This window comes from Sycon ciliatum, chromosome 5 (genome assembly GCF_964019385.1).
Source record: "Sycon ciliatum chromosome 5, ocSycCili1.1, whole genome shotgun sequence".
Lineage (NCBI taxonomy): Eukaryota > Metazoa > Porifera > Calcarea > Leucosolenida > Sycettidae > Sycon > Sycon ciliatum.
In genome coordinates, this window is record NC_088647.1 from 1,274,390 (window position 1) to 1,300,084 (window position 25,695).

Below are 25,695 nucleotides of genomic sequence, written 5' to 3' on the forward strand. Positions count from 1 at the left end.
GAGAACTAATACTTGCGAGAGTAGCTACATGACTTCGGGTGCGTTCTTAAATCCTCTCGGAAAAGTCGGAGACTCTCCGAAACGTTCGAGAGCTGTTCTTATATCCTCTCCGACTTTTAGGAGGCTCTCCAAGCTTCAGAGGTGGTTGAAACTTGGAGATTCCCGCGGTTTGGGATCAGCGCATGCGAACTACGACTAAAAGCCGCGTGTTCGTCATGAGTGTACGCATTTCCCTTTTCACATACGCACATACATTCGTCACTCAAGATCGCGGCCCCTTTGACGCTTCATTTTGCTTGACATGTGCAAAATATCTCCGAATTCTTCGAGACCCGTTCTTGAGTAATCCCAGTTTCTTCGACTTCTCTTTTCTTCTTCTTCTAGAAGCTAGAGAATATAAGAACGCACCCTACAATTATACGTCAGCCGAATGGGCGCAATATTTTTTGAAACGTTTGAGGGAGTTGGAGAGAAGCAGCTACATGTATAGATCAGCCAACGAATGCCCTACCATGGCGCAATGGTGCAGTTGTTAGCTCAGGAAAGCGGACCACTCAACGTGCTCCTGTACGTTGGCAATTGTGCTAGCTGCTATTCATGTTGCGTAATACATTCCCGCCTTAAGAATGCAGCGTGTGTGCGCGTGCGCGCGTGTTACTTGGAATCCCTAGAGCGAGAACTGTCTCTTCTCTCCAGGACTAGAACCATGCCAAAACCCACAGCTAACACACAACCATGTGTTCATTCAGGGGTACAATAATCATGGAGGAAATAAAGTTGTGGAAATGAGAATTTACTTGCCAAACAACACAGCAACAGCCATAGCACTGGCAAGGAACAACAGCAGCGGGCCATATGTGTACATATGTTCCAAATTTGAGCAACTTACGTCACCCTCGCGGATCACAAAATTCCTACTTTGAAGTACATGGTACAGCTAGCATGGGAGTATAACAATTCGAAAGCATTGCATGGTAATAGGTACTAGCAGAAATAACACAAAACGGAACATAAATATATACACAGCAGCGACTCTGAACCGTGATGGTAACCGTATGACCTGGAATACAGGTCCGCAGCGTTGGTTCAGCTAACAGCAATGGGAAATACCCGGTGGACAAGAGGCATTTGACACGAGATGGGTTGAAGCCTGGGGACAATAACTGCAATGTTCACGCAAACAAGGAGAAACAGCAGACGACAAGACGTTACGTACTGATTGCCTTTACTCCGGCATTGCTCTCATGAACGACATAATATGTGCTCCTTGCGCAACTACAGGTGTGGAAAATGAACCAGACTGATCGTGTACATTTACAGCGCTGACACTTGGACTCGATGCCGATGGCACGCGCGTTATGTTGTCGTTGTCTGTCGCTAGCCTGTTTGCTTGTGTGGTCATCAAAACGATAAATTTAAGTATGTGGCTCTGAAGGTATAATTATATCATGCACACATCTGCCAGGATCATTCACTTGTACATGTACAAAAGGACCCTACACACATGTTCTTGTGCCGTGCCACGGTGATGTATCATGCGGATCTAGCCTCTAGCCGGTAGGCACTGTACAGCCCACGGTCACCATCACCACAGCTACTGTACACTGTGTACTGTGCATGTGGTGTGGTCCACAACAGCATGGCGTAATGTATACCATTCACATCTCACAATGAGACTACTAAAGCAGACGTGAATGCACCCTGGCCTTGGCGGGCACTCGATGTGCTCAGCCTCATGGAGAGAAGCATGTGGCTGTAGCGGTAGCTACTTGGAGTAGTTTCGCCTGAATGTTTATTGCAAAAGGGGGAACATTATCGGACACGGAAAAGCACAGCTAACTATAATGAGAGCAGAAACGAAGAGAGATTCCAATCGGGAATCACTGTGTAAAGAAGACAGAGAGCGGAATGGACGGCGGTGCTGCGTGCACACAGCAGCGACCGGAAGCAGCGTGCCCAGTACGGGATGCCATGTATAGATGGAGCCCGAGGGCAGTGCAGTCAGACATGAATACGCACGCGCACCCCGAGTACTGCATTCAGTGCGGGGACTGTGCCATCGAAGGGGAAGGGTTAGTGATGCGCAGCCGGCAAGTGCAGTGGTACATGAATGCACGAGTCAATGGTACAGCAGGCAGGCTGCGGTTCTTATACAAGTACACACGTTAGATCAATGCGAGTGAGTGTAGGGAGTAGGAAGGAGAAACCTGGAGACAGACAATGATATGCCTAGGGATAGAGTTCTGTCATGATGCTACTCATTACACTACATCTCCCCTAACGGAAAGAGTTGCAGGCCCAGGCAATGCTATGCTCAGGGACAGAGTTCTGTCAGGATGTTACTTATTACACCACATCTCCCCTAACGGAAAGAGGGGAAGGTCCATGTTCACATGGTCGAGATAAGCCGCTCAGGTGCAATGGCTTTGCGACCTGAACGCGTAGTGGAGGTGGCACTTGTGCCGGCCTCGGCAGTGGTGCCGGCCTCGGCAGTGGCCGGTGTGCCGTCGCAGCTCGCCACGGGAGATTCTCTGCCGCGTGTCCCGGTGGCCTCTGGCTGCAGGGCGATGGGGGCTGCTGGTGTCTCCACTTCTGCTGTGCTTGGCGGGAGTGGCCGGAGGCTCCTCCCATTGTGACGTACAGTGGAGGTGGCTGTCTTGACATTGTAAGATCGCTCACTGAGCTGCAGCTGTACCACTCCCTTCTGGCGCAGGTCTGTAACCCAGACCCGGTCCCCCGCTGCGAGCCGACCAGGCAAGCGGACACAGTGTCTGCGGTCGAAGTCCGAGGCTTGCCGGTCCTGCTGCTGAGCCTCTCGACGGCGAACCAGATCCAGGTCTGGCCAGGCTGGTGCCAGCTGGGCCGCGGGTGATGGCACTGTGGAGCGGAGTTGCCGACCCATTAACAACTGAGCAGGGGTGAAACCACATTGCAACGGGGTAGAGCGATACGCGAGTAGAGCTGCCGGGAGGTCGGTGGACTTGCGGAGTAGCTCCTTGATGGTGCGCACCGAGCGTTCTACCATGCCATTGCTCTGCGGGTAGCGAGGTGAGCTGGTACGGTGCTCGATATCGTGACGGGTCAGGAAGAGTACGAACTCAGAGCTAGCAAATTGCGGCCCGTTGTCAGAAACGAAGCTGTCTGGGAAACCGTGCCGCGCAAAGTGCATGTTGAGGGCCGCAATGATGGCGGCGGATGTTGTGGTGCGGAGCTGATCCACTTCCACAAATCGGGAGAAGTAGTCAACCGTAATCAGGTAGTCGATACCATCCAGTGTGAAGAGGTCGGCCGCAACGCGCTGCCATGGGCGGTCTGGGAGTGGCAGAGGGTGCAGTGGAGCTGCGGGGACCAGGCGTGTCCGGCTGCAGACTTCGCAGTTGTGGACTGTGTCGGCGATCTGACTGCTAAGCCCTGGCCACCACACTGCTGCCCGGGCACGGCACTTGGTGACGCCCTGATGACACTCGTGGATTGCCCGTAAGACCTCGGACTGCAGGGACGCAGGTATGACTAGCCGGTCGCCGAAGTACAGGCAGCCGTCGGCGACGGAGAGGGCCTGCCTGGAGTGGAAGTGTGGGTGGAGGTTGTCCGGGATGCTGTGCTCTTTGTCGGGCCAGCCGGCAGCAATGAACTGGCGCACCTGGGCGAGGGTGGCCTCATTGGCTATGGCGAGGCGAACACGGCTGCAGAAGTCGGGCGATGCATACTCAGCCGAGACGGCAGACACATGGGCTTCGATGTCGTTGATGACGTCGGCCATGGTGGAGGTGTCGGTGCTGTCATCGCCGGGAGCCCGGGACAGAGCATCTGCAACTACGAGGCGTGGACCCGGCACGTAGACAGCTGTCACACCCCGAGTACTGCATTCAGTGCGGGGACTGTGCCATCGAAGGGGAAGGGTTAGTGATGCGCAGCCAGCAAATGCAGAGGTACATACATGCATGAGTCAATGGTACAGCAGGCAGGCTGCGGTTCTTATACAAGTACACACGTTAGATCAATGCGAGTGAGTGTAGGGAGTAGGAAGGAGAAACCTGGAGACAGACAATGATATGCCTAGGGATAGAGTTCTGTCATGATGCTACTCATTACACTACAGTGGCCAGCTTGCAAGTCAAACTACATAATCATGTACTACAATGTCAACAATAAACCTGCCCGAGAAGCCTGTGGCCAGCTTGCAAGTCAACACACACATGTACATGTACTACAATGTCGACCCTGAACCTCCCAACTGCATCTCACTTCGAGGCATGGACAGAGAGTTTTTTAATTTTTTTTAAGAACTTCCACACTCCAATATCATCGTGTGGTAATTATGATGAATAGAGGAGTGTCATGGTGGTGAGGCTTATTGCAACAACAGTATGTTCACTTACAATGGACCTGGGCACGTTATATTAGTATCACTCGGCTGCTGCCTCCTTGGCCGCGTCTCTCTCGTCCCAGTTCCAGAAGTCTGGCTCATTGGCCAGTCTGCTCTTGATGCGGTGGTACTCCTCCAAGTCTGGTTTTGGGTTGTGTTGGTGGACGTACGGGTCGTGGAAGCGCTCAGTGAAGAACTGCAGTGCAGTACGTACATGGGAGGAAAAGGCAAACAAGGCACAAATTGGTCAAACAGAAATGCACTCACACTATACAAGCAGCAAGTCAAAACTGGCAAGTGGCTCATGACAGTATGAGTGCACTTGGTTTACATGCAGACCTACAAGATTTGGTTCTTGATCAACGAAAACTGTTCGCTATAAAGGGTCAATTTTGTATGGGTTCCAGAGCCTGCTGGAGAGCCGGGTCAGGCGGGTCACGCGCCCGGCTGGGGAACTGCACGACCTGGCTGAACAGATAACACCGGGTCCAGTCTGACCTGGCTGAAAAATGTCTCAAACTGACAATGGATTCCAAAAATACCGGTATTTTACGACTCGCGGACCCCATCTGTTGCAAATCTAGCGCAATCGTACACACTACACTACAGTCTACAAGCGACAGAAACTCGGCTTGGGTCAACTGGGGTCAACTGGTTCGAGCGCGATCTGGCCAGCGGCGAGCAGGAAGTCAGGACATTCAAAGTCGATGGGGGCAGGCAGTCAAAAGTGGCGCGAAGAGAAAAAGAACTCACGCTTTGTCGTTTACCTTCTACGTTTGCGGACTTTGATAGTTGGCCTTGTTCTCTAAACTTTCCGATTTCCGGTAATAAATTCGCCTTTCTGTTTTCCTGCGTTTTGAGCAGGCTTTTTGGTTGTTTTTCTGCCGGATGATCTGACCCGGCTGGCCTGCATGCGCCAGGTACACTTTGACCGGGCTGTGTTGAATGTCTAGAGCAGGCCCTGGGTTCAAACTAGGGGTGAAACGGTTCGGGTAAGGAACCGGTTTTGGAACCGCCAGCTGAAAAGAATCGGGTACCCGTTCCGTCAAATTTTGAACCGAAACTCGAAAAACCTCGTTCTTGTACAAATACATGTACACGTCAAGTCTACTCAAGAGGTAACACATTTATAAATGCGTTACCTTACGATCACCGCCCTTCCAAAGGGTTCTCCTGGTCATTATCTTCTTCGCAACTGGACTCTCTGATGTCTCGTTCTTGCTCGTAAACATGTTTTCTCAAAAATAATCGTCGCGAACCCATTTTTGTCGGTCTGGAGAAAAGAGTGCATGGAACCGATACCCGAACCGTGGGAAACTATGCTGGCATTAGGGTACCCTAACATGAAAAACATCGAACAGTTTCACCCCTAGTTCAAACAGGGACATGGACAATGGTTAGCTATATCAGCGAGTTCGTTATAACTTAAGTGGAGTAGACTGTACATGTATGTATGTATATTTTATTTGAAGTCGCAAGTAAGCACGGGCTACACACCAATTACATGGAAGCGAATGTGACATTGGTCCACTTTGCTCGTTTGGACAAGTACAAAGGATGTACATTTGAGCAGATCACACTCTTAGTACAGTGTAGTACAATACATGAAGGGGAAGACATAGCAGGAAAGCTCCATCATACCCATAATTATTTGCAACATTGCCCACACTCACTGGGGCCATAAGCAACAGGAGAAGTCATCGCTAGTGTCTCCAGACGCCAAGATGGCTAATCCAACATCATGGATGCAGGCGCGTAACGCCGTATCGCAAAACACGCAAACAAAGCAGCTAGAGTTTTCTGTACCATGTCCTTATTGGACCATTGTCATTAGGTGTAGGCCTGTTTTGGAACTCCACTCTAAATAAAGCCAAACAACAACAACATGTCCGCAAAACGTCCAAAACAGGATAAAGAGTATCGCAAAGTGCCCGCCTTCAACGTAACCTTGTTCATCCATGTGTCGATGCGTGCACTGGACTTTTACATGTACCGGGTAGGTCCTTCATACATGTTTGTACGCGGTATACTGAGTCTGTATGTCAGTCTTGAACATGATTGTACATGCAGCCATTTTCGGTACTACAGTACCTTTGCAAACAGAAAAACAGCAGCATGACATGACCGGAACGAGAGGATCTGAGTGTGAAGCAAGGACTGTAGCAAATGCTGGTGTTTTACTGCTCCCTGGTGTGAAGTGACTACACTGTGCGGTTTTGGTTCCAACTAATTACTTGCTGCTCCCTGCCGTTCGAGGAAAAGAAGCATGTTTGTTTGCAAGTCTTATGTCGGATCCTCCCGAAAAAACATTAAAGAAGCAGCTGATAGTACCGTAAAGTACCGCCAGAGCGCCCCACCTTGATTTTACAGCCAGGGAAAGGAAAATCGTATGGCAGAGTGCAACGAAGTTTGTACCATGTGAGAATCTTAGTGTACTAAAGTCACACTTGGCAGGTTTTTGTGTGGAGCTTGTGTCCGTTCGAAGGTACGGATTGACTGCAAAACGTGCAATATGTGTACAAGGTTCATGTTGTATGACCAAGAGTACATAACCCCCCAGAGTGTGCAACTCCCACATACCCTGCCTGCTGTCCCGACAGAATTTCAAGTTGACGTCATTATTTACGACGCAATGCTCCTTGCACCAGTGATTTACAACATGTGTACGGGTGTCAACGCATCACACGTTTTTCTTTGCAATAATTTGTACAGGATCAGATTGGCTTCGGTCAACCACAGGTTCCGGATTCGTCTGATAATCCGTGTACAGTGCGCATTGCATCATCAAAATGACGTCAACTTGAAATTATGTCGGGACAGCACCCATAGTCGAGTTGCACACTCTGGGGGGTTATGTACTCTTGGTATGACCTACAGACAGCAGACCACCTCCACAATACGACCACGAAAGGATGAGGTGGTGGGGCGCTCTGGCGGTACTTTACGGTACATGTGCAAAAAAAGTGTGTTGTAGTTGAAGATCAAAGGAAAATTTTCTATACAGTCAACTTCGCTAATAACGACAATTCGGGAATAACGACAGAATTTCCATGCCCAGAGCAAAGTCCCATCCCGCTGTAATACATACAATGAGACTTCGGGATAACGACACTTCGCGAATAAGGACACCTTTTTGATGCCCCGCCGCCGAGTGTCGTTATAAGCCAAGTTGACTGTACATGTTTTCTGCTGAATCAGACTCGTTTCTCAGACTCGTTTCTCAGACTCGTTTCTCAGACTCGTTTCTCAGACTCGTTTCTCAGACTCGTTTCTCAGACTCGTTTCTGAGACTCGTTTCTCAGACTCGTTTCTCAGACTCGTTTCTCAGACTCGTTTCTCAGACTCGTTTCTCTGACTCGTTTCTGAGACTCGTTTCTGAGACTCGTTTCTGAGACTCGTTTCTGAGACTCGTTTCTCAGACTCGTTTCTGAGACTCGTTTCTGAGACTCGTTTCTCAGACTCGTTTCTCAGACTCGTTTCTGAGACTCGTTTCTGAGACTCGTTTCTGAGACTCGTTTCTGAGACTCGTTTCTGAGACTCGTTTCTGAGACTCGTTTCTCAGACTCGTTTCTGAGACTCGTTTCTGAGACTCGTTTCTCAGACTCGTTTCTCAGACTCGTTTCTCAGACTCGTTTCTCAGACTCGTTTCTCAGACTCGTTTCTCAGACTCGTTTCTCAGACTCGTTTCTCAGACTCGTTTCTCAGACTCGTTTCTCTGACTCGTTTCTCAGACTCGTTTCTCAGACTCGTTTCTCAGACTCGTTTCTCAGACTCGTTTCTGAGACTCGTTTCTGAGACTCGTTTCTGAGACTCGTTTCTGAGACTCGTTTCTGAGACTCGTTTCTGAGACTCGTTTCTGAGACTCGTTTCTGAGACTCGTTTCTGAGACTCGTTTCTGAGACTCGTTTCTGAGACTCGTTTCTCAGACTCGTTTCTGAGACTCGTTTCTGAGACTCGTTTCTGAGACTCGTTTCTGAGACTCGTTTCTGAGACTCGTTTCTGAGACTCGTTTCTGAGACTCGTTTCTCAGACTCGTTTCTCAGACTCGTTTCTCAGACTCGTTTCTGAGCACAGTTTACCCCAAAATAAAAGGAGCTGACTGAGCCAGCATCCTTGGCTGCAAAAATGAAAATGGGGTGAATTTTGTACACTATGTCGTGTAACATAACCTTCCAAAGCAGATTAAAAAGGGCTACGCTACGCCCCTGTGGATGGTTGTGAAGGCCATGATTACGGTGCGAGGGGGACTTGTAGGTAAACAACGACCTGGCCTACGCCACACTTTGCACTTGAGGGGATTTGATATTTGGAGGTGTTTGGGTGATACCAGTTTATTTTCTTGCCCATACCTTGTAGGATGTTAATCCCAGCGTCACAGTTCCAGCCAGCATCCACGCCCAGCCTGGTATGCCACCTCGACAATACTCGAAGCCGCTATCCACTATCACGTACGTCTGCGTCCACGGAAGGCCCATGCGCAGCCAGCGAAATCGCTCATCTTCTCTCTTCTTGATGTCGCTGTCGAGCTGGGCAATCACCTGCTCCTGTGTCAAGCTCTGGCTATTGACAACAGAGGGGTTGTAATGGCTATCGTGGCGAGCGCTGATGGCTGCAGCGGGCGACCTGGCCGCCACCTTGACCGTGCGAGATGCTAAACGGGCTAACATCTTCCCCTTCTTGATTCTCTATCGCCTCTACTTTTCTTGCGACGACAAAAAGACATCTTTTGTAGAGTGAAAGACTTTGCGGCGAAGGTTACATCCTGCGTTTTGATTTTGGCCGAAACCGGAAACGTACTTTCAGTTTTACCGTACCGTTTCTATGGTTGTAGCCAATGAGCGACGTTCCCACGCGTGCACGGTGGCCTTGCGCTTGATGAGCCGATAAAGCCCGCGTGGTCAGTGACAGTGGTGGTCAATGGATACGGAAAAATACGGTAGAAAAGTAGTAGAAGCCCGTCGTCAATGGCACCCCGTAGACTCTGTCAAGTGTCAGGCCACATTCGACTGACTGACTGTGAACAGTTACCATGGTTACATGCTAGTCGTAGGGTCAGAACACAGGTACTAGGTAGCTGGTAAACACAGCCTGTCCAAAAACGGCAACATGAAAAGTGTCTACACATCGTGCACGCGTGGTCAATTTTCAACTCAAGTAAACTAGTTACTGTAGTTAGTTCTTGTAATTGTTGTCGTGAGTGGAGATGAAATTTTACGCTAGTTGTGAATAAGCGAAAGAGCATGCACCTATCTATCTGCTAAGAAGCAAGGTGAAATAAGTGGCAAACATCACAATCAGTTTTCCACTTTCTGTTCTACATGTACTAAAAAACAGGAGTTGACGAGTTGCTGAACTTTTCTGATAATTTTGAGGAAGCGAAAGATCATGACCAAGGATCATCCCATCCATGAGAAGCGGACGGAGCTGAAACTCACAAGCTGAATCCACCACGGAGTTCTTGTTGTCGTGAGTGGAGATGAAATTTTACGCTAGTTGTGAATAAGCGAAAGAGCATGCACCTATCTATGGCAAACATCGCGATCAGTTTTCCACTTTCTGTTCTACATGAAAATAGGAGTTGACGAGTTGCTGAACTTTTCTGATAATTTTGAGGAAGCGAAAGATCATGGACCAAGGATCATCCCATCCATGAGAAGCGAACGGAGCTGAAACTCACAAGCTGAAGGAGCTAAAGCTCACAAGCTGAATCCACCACGTCCCCGACCACCACTCCTACATTGTATACGTGTCTTGCTTTTATACCAGAAAAGCGAAAGACAAAACCTGAAACACCATCATAGAGGTCTGGCAGGATGTTTCGCCTTCATCAAGGCCTCGTGCGTACAGCCTTGATTCAGCCGTAAAGTCCTGCCAGACCTCTATGATTGTCTACATAGTTTTTTTCCCTTGTCTACATAGTAGTAGGCCAGATACGTATCGTTTTTACATAGTGTGATGACGGCCTAGCACTACGTAAAAACGTTACGTATCTGGCCCACTAGTACGTTTCCGGCCAAAATCACAACGCAGGATGTAACCTTTGCCGCCGTCACTTTGACCATGCCCCTGTCGACCTGGTCCGAGCAGAGGCACAGCTGGTGCATGGTGGTCAGCTAGACAGTTGTCATCATGATTGATTGTCTAGTTTCTGAGAAGTAACTAATTACTTTTTTTAAACTTCTTAATCTCTCTTTTTCATGCCAGGCGTGAGCCAGCCCCTGGCTTAACAAAATGGGTGCTCCTTTTTAGTTTTGTTTTTCTTCTCTTCTTCTTTTTATTTTGCTTTGTCCGTACAAGATCAAAGAGGCTTCTAGTACCTGCGTTCTGCCAGAACGCTACGCATCTACACACTCCGAGTACGAGTTGCAGTTTTGACCATCTCTTCTTGCATTCGATTTGCATTTTTGAATTTTTAGGACGAGGTGTTTTCGGAGTTATCATGGCGCAGCCTAGAAGTACCGGTGTGTCTTTGGCAGCAGGTCAAGGTGCAGCAACGCTGTATACCTCCGAAACTTGTTCTAGCCCGGTGTCGAACTCCTACTCTCCATCTGGTACGAAAGCTGGAAGAATGTATTTCCAGGCCATGGCCCGTGACGATGTGTTGTTCCTGCTGGAGGTCGTAGCAGATTTCCCAACAAAATTTTGAAGAGCACCTACACATGTACATTGTACATATATCATGGCAAGGATCAATGTCAAAGTTGACTGACTCACTGTTCTTGTACAGCATGTGGTGTATTCCTGTTTTCGTACATCCTGAGAAATCAAGCAAACAGTTCGAGTCCTTCCAGCTCCGTTATTCTAGCTCGTATCGACCCCATAGGTTTTCGAGCCGACAGCTGAGAATCTCTGCTACCTTGTCGGTGTTTCGATTGTGGAATTCGGTTGAGATTTGACTGAGTTATGACTCGTTGAGTGCACTTGCACACATGGCATTGCCACCGTTTGTATACATTTGGGACCAAAAAAAGTTTCAGAATTTGGGAAAAAGTGGCCCAGTCGGGCGACCGGAAACAAGGTCATTATTTGTTTTGGCCTAATCTGTGTGAATACAGTTGCTTTGCGCTTGTGAGAGGGCAGATGAAGAGAGGCTTCGACACTTCACATGCTGGGCTGGTTGTAGACTTGTAGCAAGAGTTTATGAACTCTTGCTTGTAGTGCTAGTGGCATCTTTGTCCCATCATGACTTCCAAGTGCAGAACCTTGCCTCTGCAAGCTGTGACATCAATGGCGGCATGCTTTTGTATGCAGGTTTTGTGTTTTTGAGGCATCCAACAAAAGCCACTGCGGATGTGTACCAGTACATGTAGCGGAAGAGGTACAATAATAATATTATTTTTAAGTTAATGGGAGTTGGAGAGAAGTAGCTACATGTATAGGTCAACCGAATGAATGCCCTACCATGGCGCAATGGTGCAGTTGTTAGCTCAGAAAAGACCACTCAACATGCTCTTGTACGTTGGCAATTGTGCTAGCTGCTATTCATGTTGCGTAATACGTTTCCGCCTTAGGAATGCAGCGTGTGTGTGGGTGGGTGGGGGGGGGGGGGGGGTGCAACTTGGAATCCCTACAGCGAGAACTGTCTCTTCTCTCCAGGACTAGAACCATGCCAAAACCCACAGCTAACACACGACCATGTTTTCATTCAGGGGTACAATAATCATGGAGGAAATAAAGTTGCGGAAATGAGAATTTACTTGCCAAACAACACAGCAACAGCCATAGCACTGGCAAGGAACAACAGCAGCGGACCATATGTGTACATATGTTCCAAATTTAAGCAACTTACGTCACCCTCGCGAATCACAAAATTCCTACTTTGAAGTACATGGTACAGCTAGCATGGGAGTATAACCATTCGAAAGCATTGCATGGTAATAGGTACTAGCAGAAATAACACAAAACGGAACATAAATATATACACAGCAGCGACTCTGAACCGTGATGGTAACCGTATGACCTGGAATACAGGTCCGCAGCGTTGGTTCAGCTAACAGCAATGGGAAATACCCGATGGACAAGAGGCATTCAACACGAGATGGGTTGAAGCCTGGGGACAATAACTGCAATGTTCACGCAAACAAGGAGAAACAGCAGACGACAAGACGTTACGTACTGATTGCCTTTACTCCGGCATTGCATGAACGACATCTATGCTCCTTGTGAAACTACACAGGCTCGCCGGAACCGGTCTGGTTGGTCAGGTTAACACCGGACCAACTTTGTAGCTACCAACACATGTTAACTGCTGAGGAGGGCATATGTCCCCGCCATGTTATACACAACGTATGATAGACTATGGTACGACCGGACCAATTGAAAACTGCTTCCGGCGGTCGTGCTACAGGTGTGGAAAATGAACCAGACCGATGGTGTACATATTATACAGCGCTGACCGTCACTTGGACTCGATGGCACGAGCTTTGTGTTGTCTGTCCGTCTGCCTGTCTGTCGCTAGCATGTGTGGTCATCAAAGGATCAGTAGGAGTACGTGGCTCTGAAGGTATAATCATGCACACATCTGCCAGGATCATTCACTTGTACATGTACAAAAGGACCCTGCACACATGTTCTTGTGCCGTGCCACGGTGATGTATCATGCGGATCTAACCTCTAGCCGGTAGGCACTGTACAGCCCATCGTCACCATCACCACAGCTACTGTACACTGTGTACTGTGCATGTGGTGTGGTCCACAACAGCATGGCGTAATGTATACCATTCACATCTCACAATGAGACTACTAAAGCAGAGGTGAATGCACCCTGGCCTTGGCGTGCACTCTATGTGCTCAGATCATGGAGAGAAGCATGCGGCCAGCTTGCAAGTCAAACTGCACATGTACTACAATGTCAACCCTGAACCTGCCCGAGAAGCATGTGGCCAGCTTGCAAGTCAACACACACATGTACATGACTACACTACAGTCCATTCATAAAAAGATTGGCTCTGGCGAGCTCCCGTATTTGGCGATTTTTCGTGATTTCATCGTACACAGTGCAGTGCTGCGAAATTTGAAATTTGAAAAAGGGTCCAAAAAGGGTACCTGAACTGGGGTTCGAACCGCACAATGCACGTTTGCAGGCGGGGTCAAACGGCCTGGATTTTTATGGTTTTTCCCAATTCAGTGCTGTTGGGGCAAAACCTGGCCGAAATTCTATTCTTGTTATGGCTTGCTTTTTGGACAAAAAAACTTCAGAAACATAATTGGAAGAGGATTCCATAGGGGATTGCAGAAAAAAACTCTAAAAAAACTCAAAGTTTGACCCATTTATGGCCAAAAGCTAGAAGTCCATCTTTTTCTGAATGGACTGTAGGGAGGTTTAGTCCCACGTAATCCGTGGGTACTTTACGTGTGTGTACCACGTGATACTCAGTGACCCACGTACAGACGTTTTCTGATTCACGACATACCGTGTATGGAGGCTCACCCACGTTCCGCCAAAACGTGGGTGAAAATCAGAATGGAGCGCATTGTGCGAGCTGTGAGGGTGCTCAGCTGAAGAAGTTTCCGAAGCACGAAATCAAAATATTGGATGAGCTTCTTAGGCCCGGGTAGCTTCGTCTTTGACCAGGTTTGGGCCTTTCGCTTCATGCTTTTGTTTGTTCTGTGTGACTAAACACACCATTGCAACGTGGGTGCCCTTCATCCACTTTACGTGGATCACCCACGTACGCGTTTCTGTTACGTGGGAACTAAACCTCCCTAATGTCAACCCTGAACCTCCCAACTGCATCTCACTTCGAGGCATGGACAGAGAGTTTTTTAATTTTTTTTTAAGAACTTCCATACTCCAATATCATCGTGTGGTAATTATGATCAATAGAGGAGTGTCATGGTGGTGAGGCTTATTGCAACAACAGTATGTTCACTTACAATGGACCTGGGCACGTTATATTAGTATCACTCGGCTGCTGCCTCCTTGGCCGCGTCTCTCTCGTCCCAGTTCCAGAAGTCCGGCTCATCGGCCAGTCTGCTCTTGATGCGGTGGTACTCCTCCAAGTCTGGTTTTGGGTTGTGTTGGTGGACGTACGGGTCGTGGAAGCGCTCAGTGAAGAACTGCAGTGCAGTACGTACATATGAGGAAAAGGCAAACACGACACAAATTGGTCAAAGATGTAGTCGACTCCTGATGATAACGAACACCATTGTGTAGGAGAATTAGTTCTTTATCGCCGAAGTTTGTTATAACAGAAATGCACCCACACTGTACCAGCAGCAAGTCATGGCTGGCAAGTGCTTCATAAGTCTATGAGTACACTGGGTTTACATGCAGCCAAGACAAGATTTGCTTCTTTATAAACGAAAACTGTTCGCTACAAAGGGTCAATTTTGTATGGGTTCAAACTAGGGGTGAAACGGTTCGGGTAAGGAACCGGTTTTGGAGCCGCCAGCTGAAAAGAATCGGGTACCTGTTCCGTCAAATTTTGAACCGAAACTCGAAAAACCTTGTCTTCGTACAAATACATGTCAAGTCTACTCAAGAACGATCACCACCCGTCCATAGGGTTCTCCTGGTCAATATCTTCTTCGCACATGGACTCTCTGATGTCTCGTTCTTGCTCGCAAACATGTTTTCTAAAAAATAATTGTCTCGAACCCATTTTGTCGGTCTGGAGAAAAGAGTGCATGGAACCGATACCCGAACTGTGGGACACTATGCTGGCATTAGGGTACCCGAACATGAAAAAACATCGAACAGTTTCACCCCTAGTTCAAACAGGGACATGGACAATGGTTCGCTATATCAGCGAGTTCGTTATAACTTAAGTGGAGTAGACTGTACATGTATGTATGTATATTTTATTCCCGTAGCTATGCAGAAGACGTTACTTCAGTAACGTCTGGCGCTAGCCAGGGTCCACACAGCTTTAATTTGGTGTTTGTTTGTGTGTTTGTTTGTGTCACGCCTGGCGCTATCCGTATCTGAGGGCAAAAAAACATAGGATGTTATAAATTTTTCAATTCTCCTTTTTTTCAGGCATATCCTGAGATTCGAACCCGCACTATCGCCCTACATGCATTCCCCCATACACTTCGCATTCATACCCATTCTTCCAAGTTGCTTTACGTTATTATCTTGCGTTTGAAAGCCCTATTTGAATATTGCGGGCAGCTGTATGTGGCCAGCTGTGTTTGATGGTACGGTACGGTACGGGAGACGATGTCGTATTACCCTCGATCGTACCTGTCCCGTACCTATCCCCTACCGTACCGTGCCATCAAAGACGGCTGGCCACAATGCATATTCAAATAGGGCTTTCAAATGCAAGATCACAATGTGAAACAACTTGGAAGAATTAGTATGTATGCGAAGTGTATCGGGGGATGCATGCAGGGAGCGCGATAGTGCGGGTTCGAATCCCAGGTTATGTCTTAAAAAAAAGGAATTTTTTAAAGAATTTATAACATCCCTATGCTTTTTTTTGTCTAGGTCATCAAGGCAAAAAAGCATAGCGTAGGGCCCTGAGCTTCCAAGCTCTCTCGTTTGAATTCGCAAGTAAGCACGGGCTACATGCCCAATTACATGGAAGCGAATGTGACATTGGTCCACTTTGCTCGTTTGGACAAGTACAAAGGATGTACATTTTGAGCAGATCACACCTACTCTTAGTACGGTGTAGTATATACATGAATAGGAGAAGGTGCAGGAGGAAAGCTGCATACCCAAATTTGCAACATCGCCCACACTGGGGTCATAAGCAGCAGGAGAAGTCATCGCTAGTGTCTCCAGACGCTAAGATGGCTAATCCAACATCATGGACGGGTTGTGAAGGCCATGATTACGGTGCGAGGGGGACTTGTAGGTAAACAACGACCTGGCCTACGCGACACTTCGCAGGGGATTTGATATTTGGAGGTGTTTGGGGGGATACCAGTATATTTTCTTGCCCATACCTTGTAGGATGTTAATCCCAGCGTCACAGTTCCAGCCAGCATCCACGCCCAGCCTGGTATGCCACCTCGACAATACTCGAAGCCGCTATCCGCTATCACGTACGTCTGCGTCCACGGAAGGCCCATGCGCAGCCAGCGAAATCGCTCATCTTCTCTCTTCTTGATGTCGCTGTCGAGCTTGGCAATCACCTGCTCCTGTGTCAAGTTCTGGCTATTGACAACAGAGGGGTTGAAATGGCTATCGTGGCGAGCGCTGATGGCTGCAGCTGGCGACCTGGCCGCCACCTTGGCCGTGCGAGATGCTAAACGCGCCAACATCTTCCCCTTCTTGATTCTCTATCGCCTCTCACTTTTCTTGCGACTACAAAAAAGAAATCTTCTCTTGCCGCAACTAACGGTGTTACTTCGCGCAAGTGTAGCTACATGTAGCAAGCTGGGTACAGTCAGTTGCACCGAAGTACTCGTACAGTCAGTCAGCCCAGTGAGTTGGCATGCATATGCATGCAGTGCACCCATGCAGCGCGCTATCACTAAAAGTCTTATCAGTAAATCCTGATTGACGTTTTCTTGATATTGCGTCCACTGCGCATGCGCGCTCGCAGAAGAAGGCGAGAATGGCGTTGCGTAGTCTTCGTCTCGCCAAGCTTGGCGGCATTGGCCAGGCGGCCATGGGCCGCCCGAGCATTGGCCCTAGTGTTTCTCCACGAATTGTTGAGCCTGTTTCCGTTCCAAGACGATACCTCAGGCAGAATAACCCTGATGACACTAACATATTTGGTACAACTTGGCAAAGTGAAAAGTATCGAGTGCCTCACCCAAGAAGATTAGGTATTATCCCATTTATGAGGCCACTGCAATTCCTGATCTTCGTGGCAGTGGGAGCAGCTGCTGTAAGTGATTTATTTATGGTGTTGAAGTAGGCCCAAGGAAGAACGTCTTCTGTTGAAACTTCGTTCAAAATGTAAAATTGAGAACGTTAATTTTGAAATTCTTCTCAGTGATTGAGAAATTCTCAATTGACAGCACCTTGGCTTGTCGAAGTATTTCTCAGCGATTTATAATTGCTTCGCAAGGCAGTTACGTGTCGACATTGCAGAGCTCAATACCTCACGTAGACTACTCGTGTCGAGTATAAAACCGTCGCCAGTCAGCGATTCAAATTCGAAAATTCATTTGGTGGAAATGTATTTTCATTTTGCTGCTAAAATTTTTGGATATGTATGTATGTGTGTATGTAATTACGTCATACCTTTATCTCCGTGTATCGCCTTGTGAGAGTCACTACTGGAGTGAAGGGATATGATAATTGCATTTGTACACTGTAACAAGTGTAAGTGTAACCAGTCTTCCCTGCGGACTACAGTCCATTCAGAAAAAGATGATGTCCTAGCTTTTGGCCATAAACGGGTCAAATTTTGAGTTTTCGTCACAATTTTTTTGGCAATCCCCCATGGAATGCTCTTCCAATTGTGTTTTTGAAGTCTATTTCTCCAAAAAGCAAGCCATAACAAGAATAGGATTCCGGCCAGGTTTTGCCCCCAAAGCACTGAATTGGGTAAAAACCATGAAAATCCAGGCCGTTCACTCCACTTGCATAACAGAACATTCGCAGTTCGAACCCCAGTTAAAGGGGAAGTATACCCTAAAATCAAATTTTCACCAGTTGTAGTCTTCGGGGTGCTGAGTCGAATGGTCTTGGTCCGAGGAAGCTGAGACGCTCCCTTCCTACTTGAATCCCAATCGAACTCGCGCACTTCCACCGAAACTGGGTGACTGCGCCCTACTAGATGGGGATTTGTATGCAAAATGTCACTAAAAGCGCCATTTCGTTCTTATAAAAGCACGGATGACCGCGATTGGCCCATATGTTGTAGTCTTTTGGACGCTGAGTCGACTGGTTTTGGTCCGAAAAGGCTGCGATGTAGCGTTCCTCCTTTATTCCCAATCGAACATGGTTGAACAAGCGGTCACGTGCTCCTGCGTACACCAGTCACCTGGTCACCGTGCCTGCAGGGTACAACTTACTAGCCTGTTTGACCTTTTTTGGGTGCACTCCTGTCACTCGAGTTGAACTCGAGTTGAACCTTGGTGTGAAATTTGTCGCCTGCTGGCGTGGTGACCAGGTGATTTGGGCACCCAGGAGCACGTGACCGCTTGTTCAACCATGTTCGATTGGGAATAAAGGAGGAACGCTGCATCGCAGCTTTTTCGGACCAAAACCAGTCGACTCAGCGTCCAAAAGACTACAACATATGGGCCAATCGCGGTCATCCGTGCTTTTATAAGAACGAAATGGCGCTTTTAGTGACATTTTGCATACAATTCCCCATCTAGTAGGGCGCAGTCACCCAGTTTCGGTGGAAGTGCGCGAGTTCGATTGGGATTCAAGTAGGAAGGGAGCGTCGCAGCTTCCTCGGACCAAGACCATTCGACTCAGCACCCAGAAGACTACAACTGGTGAAAATTTGATTTTAGGGTATACTTCCCCTTTAAGGTGCCTTTTTTGGACCATTTTTCAAGTTTCGAATCGCGCGGCGGGCACAGTGTACCACAAAATCGCCAAACACGGGAGCTCTCCAGAGCCAGCGCTTATCTTTTTCTGTAGCTAAAATCGACAATAATTTTGTACAATATATTTGCAGTGTTTTCATTTTGGGCTACTAACACTAACAGGTTTGCTCGAGTCATTGAGGCAAGTTCACTTGTTTGTTGCCATCATATAGTATGGTAGTGCATACACACACACACACACACACACACACACACACACACACACACACACACACACACACACACACACACACACACACACACACACACACACACACACACACACACACACACACACACACACACACACACACACACACACACACCTTGAACCTTGAACCTTGAACCTTGAAACTGCCACCTAAAGGTGATGCAGTGCCTCAAAGAGGCAAGGAGGGCAGAGTTACTTCTTGCATTTGTGTTGACACACACACACACACACACACACACACACACACACACACACACACACACACACACACACACACACACACACACATCGCCAGCGTAGGCTGAAAGTCCACTACAAGCGGAATCCTGATAATTCAAACCCCAAATTGCCAGTGAAAAACTACCACCGTATTTTCCAGAGTGTAAACTGTACATTAAATACCACGAATTCACCCTAAAAAAAGGGGTGCGGCGTATACTACGACGATCACATTAAGAGTGATGAATAGGGTAGATGTCTGTATTTCGTGCCGAAAAAGGGGGGTGGGTGCGGCTTATACTCCAGTGCGGCTTAAGCTGTGTTCACAACTGGCGCGTGGACGCGGTATGCTTGCGGTTCATGCGTACCCAAGCGCGCGCTCAGGCTTTCACTAAAAACAGCAATCCGAGTCGTATTTAGCGCGTGGGACACCTTCGAATTTTATTTTTTTGACCCCACCAGTCAAAGTGACTGGCATGTACGCTGGTACGTGCCTGATACACGCTGAAAATTCCAACATGTTGGAATTTCTATTTCGGGGCGTTTCCGTACGCATGGCGCCCCAAAAGCCAGCAAAAATACGCACAAACGCTTGGTTTCACTCGAACGCGCGCCAGTTGTGAACACAGCTTTACGCTCCAGAAAAATATCCGGTCATGAAAAGCTTCCAAACATGTACTCGCAACACAATAATATTGACGTGTTCTTTCTGGATGCATAGGTTCGAGTCACATGTGTTGCTCTGTGTCTGCAGATGGCTGGGTTCACATTTTTTTCTTATTTTCATTGAAAAGGCATCTTTTATGCTTCAAACGGGGTCAGAAAGGTGCCTGGATCTGGCGAGTCTGGGTTGGGGGGAGGGATCTCAAACTATTCCGATCCGTACATGATCATTCACTGCAGCCATCAGGTGACACACTATTATAATATTATCATCCGCTCAGTCACGAAAATGGAGCACGTTTGAATTTCTATGTCTCCAAGTTTTGAGTCTCGGCTTTGGTTTTTCCTGCAAGCCAATCCCTCTTGCAAACTTTACTTTACATACGAATCCCTCTTGCTCTCAAATGCCAGTATTAAATGGGCTACTTGCAGGATCATAGCGACTTAAAAAGCATGTACGCACACATGCACACAAGTATGTGCACTTGTACTTACACTTGTCAGCCTGGTGCAAAGTTGGCAGTCGTGTATCTATTCATTTGCGTTGGAACTCCCATTCTCCCATTCTGCCTGACAGCCTGATAGTAATACTGTTTGGGCACTGCCATTTGTGCTTTCGTCTCCTCACAGAGCATTCATTGGTTCAAGAGGCGCTTTGATAGTTACGCGAACTACGACTTGCCTGAGCTGTTTGCCAACCACACCGAGGAGATAGAGAAACGACAAGCAATCCGTGACAGTGGATGGCAGCCACCATCGTACCCCACCCGTCCCGGAATGCTGTGTACGTGTGGTCATGTCAGGCTAAGTCTTGTGCAGTCCTTGTACCTCCCCTGTACATTGCATTGCTGTGAGAGTGTAGATAGACAAAGTTTTTTGTACTGCCTTGTGGCCTGTCTCTCTGGTGCATGTGTTGGTGTTTGCATTTCAACTGTGTTGGCGTGCAATTGTCCTTTATCAAGATGCTATTGGTGTCCTATGTGCTGTGTTCAGTTCACATGTGCACATCTGTACCATTACATGTATTCACTTTGCAAGGGCTTTACAGGGGCTTGGGAAGGTATTTTAGTGTGGTACGGTCAGCCATCTGAAGTACAATTTACTCGTGAGGGAAGGATGGCTGAGCTGAACATTTTGGAAATTTAGAGCCCAAATCCGTGCATTTTAAAGATTCACGGGGTACTTGGAACAAATGGTGGTACGGTCAATACCGTAGTGACCGTACCGTGTCCGACGCCCCTACTTTACTGTCCCAATGTGGACCTAGTGTGACTGTGATGTGTGAAGTAGTCACTTTGGTTTCCCTATGCTGTGTTCATTGATGTTGGTGTGATGTTTGCAGCGTATCACTACCACCGGCACAACCCGGATGCCTTCAGCGATGACCCACTGATCCCCAGCGCACCACTGGCCCGTGAGCTGCTTGTGCTGTTTGCATTCTTTCTAATGTGGACTCGACATGCAGGCGTGCATGTGTGTGTGTGTGTGTATGTGGGGGGTATCTGTGTCTGTGCTTGTGTGTGTGTGTGTGTGTGTGTGTGAATAGTATACATGCACTGTATAGTGTGGACCATGGTTTGCAGTGTCTTCATTTCGTCCACCTGCACATGCTGGTGTTGTAGTAAGGTCATGCGGCACTACTGACATATTGTGCGTACGCACACACACGCGCCCGCGCACACACACAAACAAGCACACACACACATGCACAGACATGCACACACACATACACTGTACTTGTTGCTCACTGCCAAAACTGATCGGGAGAGAGAGAGAGACTCAAAAGGAATCTTGGAAAGATGACTCAATTGGTTATTGAACCGCCCAACAGCCGACACCCCCTGAAATCCCCAAAACTCTGGGTGGACATGAAAATGACCCCACTTATGGGCTCACCACACCTCAGTAAGTGGGTGAGGACAAGGTGCAGAAAAAGGATTGACGGCATCAGGGTATCCGTCCCGGGATCCAACTGCAGTTACCCCTGCCCCCTGTGAAGGTAATACTTGCTACTAGTGTGAGTGGCTAAATCAGAGTGAATCTGATAAAAGCTTCACTACACACACACACACGGACGCACGCACGCACACACACACACACACACACACACACACACACACACACACACACACACACACACACACTCAGTGACATTAGGGAGGTTCCCCAAAATCCGTGGAGGCGCTACGGATATTTTATACGTCGTTTTCGAGTAGTGAAAAGTTCCGGGGTACGGAACTTATGTGTTTGCCGTCATTTCCTAGGTTACGATCGCAAACACGTCACATCCCCGCGCTATGACTTTTTATTTTGAAAATTTGTACCGAAATCAAAACTTCCCGCGGAAAATCGATGTTTCTCGTACCAAATTTGTACGCGAAAAATCTTTCTGCACCCGATGACGCAAAATCTCCATACGAAACATGGTTCGTATGAAAGCCAGTCCACACGGATTCTCCGCGCCGAAAAATCGTATGGAGCACGCCTGGAAAAAATCCGTAGCGCCCATACGGATTTTGGCACGGAAAATTGTACCCCGGAACCTCTCTATTGATTCTCTGTATTCTGTTCTCTATCTGTGTGTGTGTGTGTGTGTGTGTGTGTGTGTGTGTTTGGGGCAGGGGTAACTGCAGTTGGATCCCAGGACGGATACCCTGATGCCGTCAATTCTTTTTCTGCACCTTGTTCTCACCCACTTACTGGGGTGTGGTGAGCCCATAAGTGGGATTATTTTCAAGTCCACCCAGAGTTTTGGGGATTTCAGGGGGAGTCGGTCGTTGGGTGGTTCAATAGCCAGTTGAGTCATCTTTCCAAGATTCCTTTTGAGTCTCTCTCCCCTCTCCCGGGGAGACCCACGTGACCAGTTTTGGCAGTGAGCAACAAGTACAAGTGTGTGTGCGTGTGTGTGTGTTTGTGTCTTTCTTTCCTGTTCAGGTGATCCTCAAGTTCGGCAAGAAAAAGAACTTGGCGGGTATGCTTGGGGTAAGTTTCACTCATGGATAGAGATACTAGTAGTCTGCTTTTCACTTGGATTCCGGTATGTAGCAATATGTTATAACATGTACGGCTATCTGTAAGCCTGTGTGCTGCGATGGTGCAATGTCCCCTGCCGGCAAGAGCAGCTAGATGAAGTAGCTAAACGATGGGCACTGTGAAAGGTTTGCTGCAGTGAGAAGCTATGCATGTTGTTTGTATGTTGGCGCTCTGGGGAATGTTGACCTGTACTTCCTGAGTTGGGTGGGGCACTTTTACCACCCGTTGCGACCAATTTTGCCAAGTCTCCATTATGCTATTGGGTGTGTTTTGGTTGTACTTTACTAAGTAGTCTCATACTAGATTTCTATTTTCTGCCCCCCCCCCCCTCTCTCTCTCTATCTCTATCTTTATCTATCTCTCTCTCTCTCTCTCTCTCTCTCTCTCTCTCTCTCTCTCTCTCTCTCTCTCTCTCTCTCTCTCTCTCTCTCTCTCTCTCTCTCTCTCTCTCTCTCTCTCTCTCTCTCTCTCTCTCTCTCTCTCTCTCTCTCTCTCTCTCTCTCTCTCTCTCTCTCTCTCTCTCTCTCTCTCTCTCTCTCTCTCTCTCTCTCTCTCTCTCTCTCTCTCTCTCTCTCTCTCTCTCTCTCTCTCTCTCTCTCTCTCTCTCTCTCTCTCTCTCTCTCTCTCTCTCTCTCTCTCTCTCTCTCTCTCTCTCTCTCTCTCTCTCTCTCTCTCTCTCTCTCTCTCTCTTGCACACACACACACACACACACACACACACACACACACACACACACACACACACACACACAGCTAAGCCTATCCACAATGGCAATGCTTTCCTGGACATGTTCTTCCCGGAACACTTCCACAAGGCATTCTATTTCGATCAAATGGAGGGCTGGGACCGCTACGTCTCTCGTGGTAAGTTCTTGTGCGATCTTGGGCAAGGGCATGATGTAGCTTTGGATGGTGTTTGCTATCAATGAGGGGCCTGTGCACCTGCCAAGCCAGGCTGTGATCATTTCCCTTGCTGCTTAGTGTATCGTATTTCGCTTGTAAGTTTCACTCCCATTTTCAGGTCCCTATCATATTGTTCAAATGTGTTCATTTGAGTAGTAAGTTCCAATCTTCGATTGTACATCAAAACCCCTTCTTGCTTAAAAAAAAAGAAAGAAAAAAAAGGCGAGACTTCTATTCGTGGAAAGCTGGTATATATTGCCAGCACATTGCTCCTTTGCGCCACTACCTGATCAAACGTTACTTCAGGCTGGGGAGGGGTGAGTGCCTGGATTTGCATAGTGCTTGGACTATGCTGTAGGTGTTAGCTTTATTTTTACTTCACCAATTGAACAGGCATTATTGCTTGCCTCCTCAACATCCCAAGGGCTGGTTCTCACAGAAAGATTGAGTATAAGTTATGCCCTCACTTATGTTCCTCTCAAACGTTGTTAAATTTCTGGCTCGGTATTGTGTTTGGTAGCACCTTGGCCATGTATTACAGTATAGTTTTGCAAGGTGGAGCCAGACCGGAAGTGCATATTTAGTGCCCTGGGTTTGCACGCCCTTTGGCACCCTGGGTGTGATACGAATGCTGCTAGCCGGGCACAGGTACCAGAACAGCACTGCCTGATAGGAACTGGTCCAGGGTGCCAGCTTTGCACCTTGGGCTCAGATTTCATAGATGTTTGCAACTGACTGTACTTGTCTTGCGTTTGCTTTTTCCATTCATTTGATTGTCTTCTTTGTCTGGGGTTGTTCCTTTTGTTGTTTTGTCGTGTAGATATGATGAAGGAATACCACACTGAAATGGAGCAACTGCAAGGTTTGCACTCCATTGCTTGTTGATCTAATCTATGTGTATCTCTGTAACTAGCCCTAGCTCTGTGAGCAGTTGCAGTTCCATCTTTCTACTGGCTGTGTCATCCAGTTTATAGGCTCTAAACCTCATCTAATACTTCACAGTTACAACAGCAAGACCTGCGCCATGCAATGAAGTATGTGCAGGACATATTCGACTGCCTTATGGTAGCTATGACTGCTCATGGAACATCCACTGCTAACTTAGCCTCGCTTGTGCATACGTGCATTGCCCACACTGATGTGTAGAGGTCTGGATTATCATGAGCTCTGTAAGCTGTAGTCGTTACTCATGTACATGTATGTTGTGCCAGCATGGTCATTGTGTGTTCTCGCGTTGCCACTCATCCATTATCTTATACCCCAGCAGATAGCCAACTCCTCCTTTTTGGTCCATGTTGTTGTTGTTGTTGTTGTTGTTGTTGTTGTTGTTGTTGTTGTTGTTGTTGTTGTTGTTGTTGTTGTTGCTGCTGCTGCTGCTGCTGCTGCTGCTGCTGCTGCTGCTGTTGTTGTTGTTGTTGTTGTTGTTGTTGTGTGCCTCATTTTTCATTGTATATTGTCGGTAATGCCGGGGCTGTTCGCAACTGCTTCACTTTGCTATGATAGAACTTGCGGGTAAGTCGTCTTATCGGTTTCTACTGTCCCAGTACAGTTTTTTGCATGAATTAGTTCGCACTTGCGATGCGTATAATTATGTATGTTGTGCTGTTCAAGGTACCTGACTCAAGTCGTGCTGGCCAAATCACTGGCTGGAAAGGTTGTTAGGGCTTCTACTGTTGTGGATTTTGAAATCCGGTGGAATGACCGGTGCTGGCGCCCTTATTGCCTTAGTGTATACGCGCACTGTAGTTCACGCACATACTGCAAAAATGGACCAACAGTGCTCGCATCTGCAAGTCGAGCGCCTCGTGGTCGTATACTTTTCCAACGGTTTCAATGTCCACAGCAGTATGTG

The 25,695-nt window shown here is 47.8% G+C and overlaps 4 protein-coding genes across 4 annotated transcripts; 1 reads left to right on the forward strand and 3 right to left on the reverse strand.

Moving 5' to 3' along the window:
* Positions 1-740: 740 nt before the first annotated feature.
* On the reverse strand, positions 741-9,109 carry LOC135817118 (uncharacterized). Its single transcript, XM_065330239.1, has 3 exons — positions 8,716-9,109; positions 4,380-4,562; positions 741-1,163 (listed from the first exon to the last, which is right to left on the reverse strand). Exons 1-2 carry the CDS (start codon positions 9,031-9,033, stop codon positions 4,407-4,409), a joined length of 474 nt encoding a protein of 157 aa, XP_065186311.1. The 5' UTR covers positions 9,034-9,109; the 3' UTR covers positions 741-1,163; positions 4,380-4,406.
* Positions 2,390-3,760, reverse strand: LOC135816507 (uncharacterized protein K02A2.6-like). Its single transcript, XM_065329702.1, has one exon. It carries the CDS (start codon positions 3,758-3,760, stop codon positions 2,390-2,392), a length of 1,371 nt encoding a protein of 456 aa, XP_065185774.1.
* Positions 9,110-11,989: 2,880 nt separating the features above from the next.
* On the reverse strand, positions 11,990-16,660 carry LOC135817122 (uncharacterized). Its single transcript, XM_065330241.1, has 3 exons — positions 16,265-16,660; positions 14,243-14,425; positions 11,990-12,429 (listed from the first exon to the last, which is right to left on the reverse strand). Exons 1-2 carry the CDS (start codon positions 16,580-16,582, stop codon positions 14,270-14,272), a joined length of 474 nt encoding a protein of 157 aa, XP_065186313.1. The 5' UTR covers positions 16,583-16,660; the 3' UTR covers positions 11,990-12,429; positions 14,243-14,269.
* Positions 16,661-16,843: 183 nt separating this feature from the next.
* Positions 16,844-24,811, forward strand: LOC135817121 (uncharacterized). Its single transcript, XM_065330240.1, has 6 exons — positions 16,844-17,154; positions 20,538-20,691; positions 21,250-21,321; positions 22,842-22,889; positions 23,694-23,804; positions 24,664-24,811. Exons 1-6 carry the CDS (start codon positions 16,879-16,881, stop codon positions 24,726-24,728), a joined length of 726 nt encoding a protein of 241 aa, XP_065186312.1. The 5' UTR covers positions 16,844-16,878; the 3' UTR covers positions 24,729-24,811.
* Positions 24,812-25,695: the final 884 nt, after the last annotated feature.